The sequence below is a fragment of the Fulmarus glacialis genome, unplaced genomic scaffold, assembly GCF_000690835.1.
Source record: "Fulmarus glacialis isolate BGI_N327 unplaced genomic scaffold, ASM69083v1 scaffold13945, whole genome shotgun sequence".
Lineage (NCBI taxonomy): Eukaryota > Metazoa > Chordata > Aves > Procellariiformes > Procellariidae > Fulmarus > Fulmarus glacialis.
Window position 1 is genome coordinate 3699 of NW_009213739.1, and position 4496 is coordinate 8194.

General features: G+C 42.9%; 1 protein-coding gene across 1 annotated transcript; it reads left to right on the forward strand.

Annotated features, from left to right (window-relative positions):
- Positions 1 to 927: 927 nt before the first annotated feature.
- LOC104077163 (potassium voltage-gated channel subfamily C member 1-like) lies at positions 928 to 2810 on the forward strand. The gene is made up of 2 exons (XM_009578292.1): positions 928 to 1419; positions 2019 to 2810. The coding sequence occupies exons 1-2, from the start codon at positions 928 to 930 to the stop codon at positions 2808 to 2810; spliced, it is 1284 nt and encodes a 427-aa protein (XP_009576587.1).
- The last annotated feature ends 1686 nt before the right edge of the window (positions 2811 to 4496 follow it).

The window sequence follows — 4496 nt, forward strand, 5'->3', positions numbered from 1 at the left end:
GTATGTTGGATTTTGAAGAGCAAAGCGGGGGATGTATTACAGGAAATAAGCAACTGAACATGCTTTCCAATGCCAGAGGCCTTGGCAGCAGGTTCTGGTACTTTCTGAGATGTCAGCCAGCCCTGAAGGAGGAGGCAGTATGTTGTTCTGCATTTCTATCTAGTCCAGGAATCCTGCGTATGGATTCCAGGTAAGGAGCAGCTTCCTGCAAAGGCAAAGGTCATTTGGCTCAGTGGGATTCTGTACAGGGAAGACTCAAAGAAAAAGCCTAACTCGGACAACCTAAATGTTCCCACCAGTCAGCAGGGTCTCTTGTGAAACTTATTATGCCAGGCTCAACACAGGACATTATGTTTAAAGACTTGTTTGGAGAATAAGCTGTTGATGACTGTTTTACCTCTTTGGCACATGGAGGTCTCTGCAAGAAACTGCTTGTGGAGAAAGAAATTGGGGATGTAGATAGAAGAACTAGACAAGGGGAGAGACAGTGGAAGGAGTCTTGGGAATGAGAACTTTACCTCAAATAAGTTTATTGCAATGATTATCTACAGTATATGAACAAACATGGTGAAGCAAACTCTGGACTGTGTGCTCTGTCCCCATGGGGAGAAGCTGAGAGCACAATGCAAACCAGATGTTTGTCATTTTGTTTGATGCATCCCCTGAAAAGTGCTCAGACAATATGGCCATGGAGCAGAGTCTAGGAACAGGCACTGAACATGATGGGGAGTGGCAGAAGTGCATTCCTTCCTATAGGAGATGCAGGTTTCAGGTACAAAATGTGCTTTAAAAGCACTCGAATGAGGCACCCTGGAAAACCTTCCTGCTCCAAAGCTTTCTTTACTTCTTTTAATTTTGTGTTCTTCTCTTTTTGACTGAAGATAAACAAGAGCCTATGAAGACTCGTACCTCCCTCCTCCCTCACAGATGGAAGGCTCCAAGGAAAAAATCATCCTGAATATTGGGGGAGTCAGATATGAGACATACAGCAGCACCCTCCGGACCTTCCCAGGGACCAAGCTCTGCAGCCTAACAGAGCCCCATGCCCCAAGCATCTACGACTATGATCCCACCACCAAAGAGTTCTTTTTTGATAGGAGTGCTGAGATCTTCAGCTACGTGTTGAACTGTTATAGGACCAAACATTTCCACTGCCCCATTGATATCTGTAGGTCAGTCTTAGAAGAAGAGCTGGCTTTCTGGGAAATAAATGAGACACAGCTAGCATCCTGCTGCTGGCTGAAGCTGAATAACAAAGAGGTGCAGCCAGAGGAGTTTAACATTTGCGATGAAAATGAACAGACTGATGACCAGTGCCTCATAGTCCAGACAGAAAGAAGGGATTTCAGCTGGCGAACCAGGTGGCAGCCAAAGATTTGGTCTATATTTGAAAAACCTTTTTCCTCTTTCTGTGCGAAGGTAATGTCCATATGTGGAGATGGACACAGCCTGTGTCCTTTGGAGTGGGTCTATGAAAAATGCTAATGGGTTCATAGCTTTGATAAGTATGCTTTGAGTCCCAGATTAAAAAAGAAGATAAAATTCTCTCTTCTCATTAACACACACCTCCTTCTTCTCTCCTCCTCTTGTCCCTGTTCTCTGTATAAAATGCACGTCCTGTGCCTCTTTAAAATGTCAGGCATGCAGAACAACAAATGCAAGTCAGAGGCTGCAGAGGATGTTTTCTGTGCTGGTGGTATTTCTGGAGCCAATATTTAGTGCTGAAGAGGCCCTCAGTGTGAGCCTGTCCACATTACTCCAGCTGTCAGACATTTCCCCTTCCTTACAAACTGATGTTCAGGTGTTTTTTTCTTTCACTCCAATCTTCTCTATTATTTTTCAAATCTGGAAGGAGAAAAATGCACTCCATGTGAACAAAACAATGGTGATTTGAGAAAGATTAGTCTGGGATTGTACTGTGCCTGTGGAGAGGATCTTGGGGTTGTGGTGGGGCAGTGAGGTTATATGATACTTGTTTGTTGGACTAATTGCATGTGTGCCCTTTCATCCCTCTGCAGTGCTTGGCTTTTGTTTCTCTGCTGTTCATCGTTGGAATTGTCATCATATTCTGCGAGGAGACCAAGGCACAATTTGAGTTCTTCACCTCTGTCGGCTCTTCTGAGGTCTCCCATGATGACCATGAACGCTATTACCACCAGGCTGCCTACTTGCTTCATCTGGAGCTTTTCTGTGTCCTCTGGTTTACTTTTGAGTTCTCTGTGCGATTTTGTTTCTGCCCAGACAAGAAGTTGTTCTTCCAAAATCCCCTGAATGTGGCTGACTTCCTCTCCCTCTTCCCAGTTTATATTGAACTCTTTGTGGCGGGGCAGATTCAGAGAAAGCCAAGCCTGGGGCTTTGGTTGGGCTTTGTTCGCATTGTCTATCTCCTCAAACTCCTGAAGATATCCAAGCTGATAGAAACGCCACTGATCCTCAGGGTTCTGTGCTACACCCTCAAGTCTATCCTTAGAGAGATTTGCATCCTGCTGATGATTTTGGCCTTTGAGACCCTCTTCTTTGGCTCTCTCTTTTTCTATGGGGAGTTGCTGGGTAGCCATCCCTCCTACACAGGGGAGCTGCACTTCACTGACATTCTTGTTTGCTTCTGGTGGGCTTTGATCACACTCACTACAGTGGGCTATGGAGATATTCTCCCTCTCACTACAGTTGGCCAAGTGACGGCAGCCTTAGCTGCGGTATTTGGCCTGTTAACTATTATCATCCCAATACCCATTTTCCTGGTGAAATTTAAAAGCTATTATGACATTGCTATCTTCAAACAGAAGCTGAAAAGAAACAAGAAACATTAACACTTCAGAACCTCTGTTCCCCTTTGCCTTTAGCAATAAACATTCAGCATGGTTTATTCCCTTTGGTGGGAAGGGAGTGCAAATAGTTCTTACTGCACTTACTTGCTGCCTTAGCATATTCCAAACTATTGGTGAGGCCTCAGTTGCAGTACTTGATATACAACTGATCAGACCTGTTGAATCCCATGGGTCTTTCCCATATGGTACTTCCTCCCATGCTCTTTTATGTGCCACAGTTTCTCATCTAGCTGTTTGGAGACAGGCTGTGATGCTGCATTATAGCCTGAACGTGCACAACATAGCCCAGTTCCATTACCTGGGGCCACAGCACGTTCCCTCAGCTGGCATACAACCCATGATGCTAGCTATGCCCTCCACCACCTGACAGACCATAATCTCATTTTGCATGCTGGGAGAGAAGATTTGTACACAGTCTGGCTCTGACAGGGAAGAGGAGGCATGGATATATCTTTTTTAAACAATGTTCTGTTTCCTCATTTTACCTAAACAAGCCAGTACATCTGATTTGCCTGCACTCACACATTGATGTAAAGAAGGCAGCAGGCTGAACTGAATATCTATGGTCCTGAGAGCCAGCACTGTTTGGTCATAGAATCATAGAATCACTTAGGTTGGAAAAGATATTGATAACCTGCTTTGCGGGCTCACAGGAATTGCTGTGGCATTCGGGTAGCAGCAAGGGAGCCCTCCAACAGCAAATCCTTTTTGGCTCTGCTGAAGTCAATGGCCTTGACCTCAGTGAGATCAAAATTTCATTGGACACTTCCAGTGGATCAACACATTTCAACAGTTCTTGATTTTTATGTAACCAAGTCACCAGGCTATTAGCCAAAATATCTATATGGTTTTTGCTGTTCAAAAGGAAGAACATAATCGACAGTACTCAATATAATTTTAATGTCATTTACTTTCTTAAGGCATAGATATAGACTAGGAAGATTTATCTTTTAACTGGATAGTCTTAATTGTTACCTATGTTTAATTTTGAAATAACAAATATTGTTGAGGTATGAAAAAAACCCACATTCCATTGTTTATATAGCAGGATGATGTGCTAATATTATTTTGTTTAGTAAGTAAGAATTTCTGTATACAATAACATTTATGTATTTAAATTTCATTAAGGCTGTATTTTAATTGCAACTTTGATTAAGTTTTGTCTGTCACTATGATTTTTCTGTTCAGGATAGCATTTTAAGGCTGCTTTATTTTTATTGCAACACCAAGTAAGTTCCCTCTATTCCAATGCAATTACAATGAATTAGTTTTTGCCTAAAGAGAAGGAAAAACCACTGCAAACATTTCAGGCACAAAGCACATGAGAAGCTGGAGACACCCTGGCAGTGGAAGGAAGGTCTAGGTGTTCTCCTGCACCCACCTTTGCTATTCATAGAGTGGAGGGGGTGAGCAGGATGCATGCTGGTGCATAGGAATTTTTCTTAATTAGATTGAAGTGGTGCTATGTTTTCTGTGGACATATATCATCTTCTTGGAAATTCATATAATTTGCAACAGTTTAACAGAGATTTACCAGGTCTCTTCTTGAGTTTTCCCCAGTCTAGGAAAGGGTCCATGATATAATCATAGGCCATGACCCCGTTTTAAGACTCCAAGTCAAATCCACTGGAAGAGTTAGATCTTACTGGCTGCAAAGTTAGGAGGTGG

Excerpts from the sequence above, each read along its gene's own strand:
- LOC104077163 (XM_009578292.1), top strand. The coding sequence starts at position 928 with ATGGAAGGCTCCAAGGAAAAAATCATCCTGAATATTGGGGGAGTCAGA. Across the intron at positions 1,420-2,018 it reads TTTCCTCTTTCTGTGCGAAG|TGCTTGGCTTTTGTTTCTCT; the intron begins GTAATGTCCATA and ends ATCCCTCTGCAG.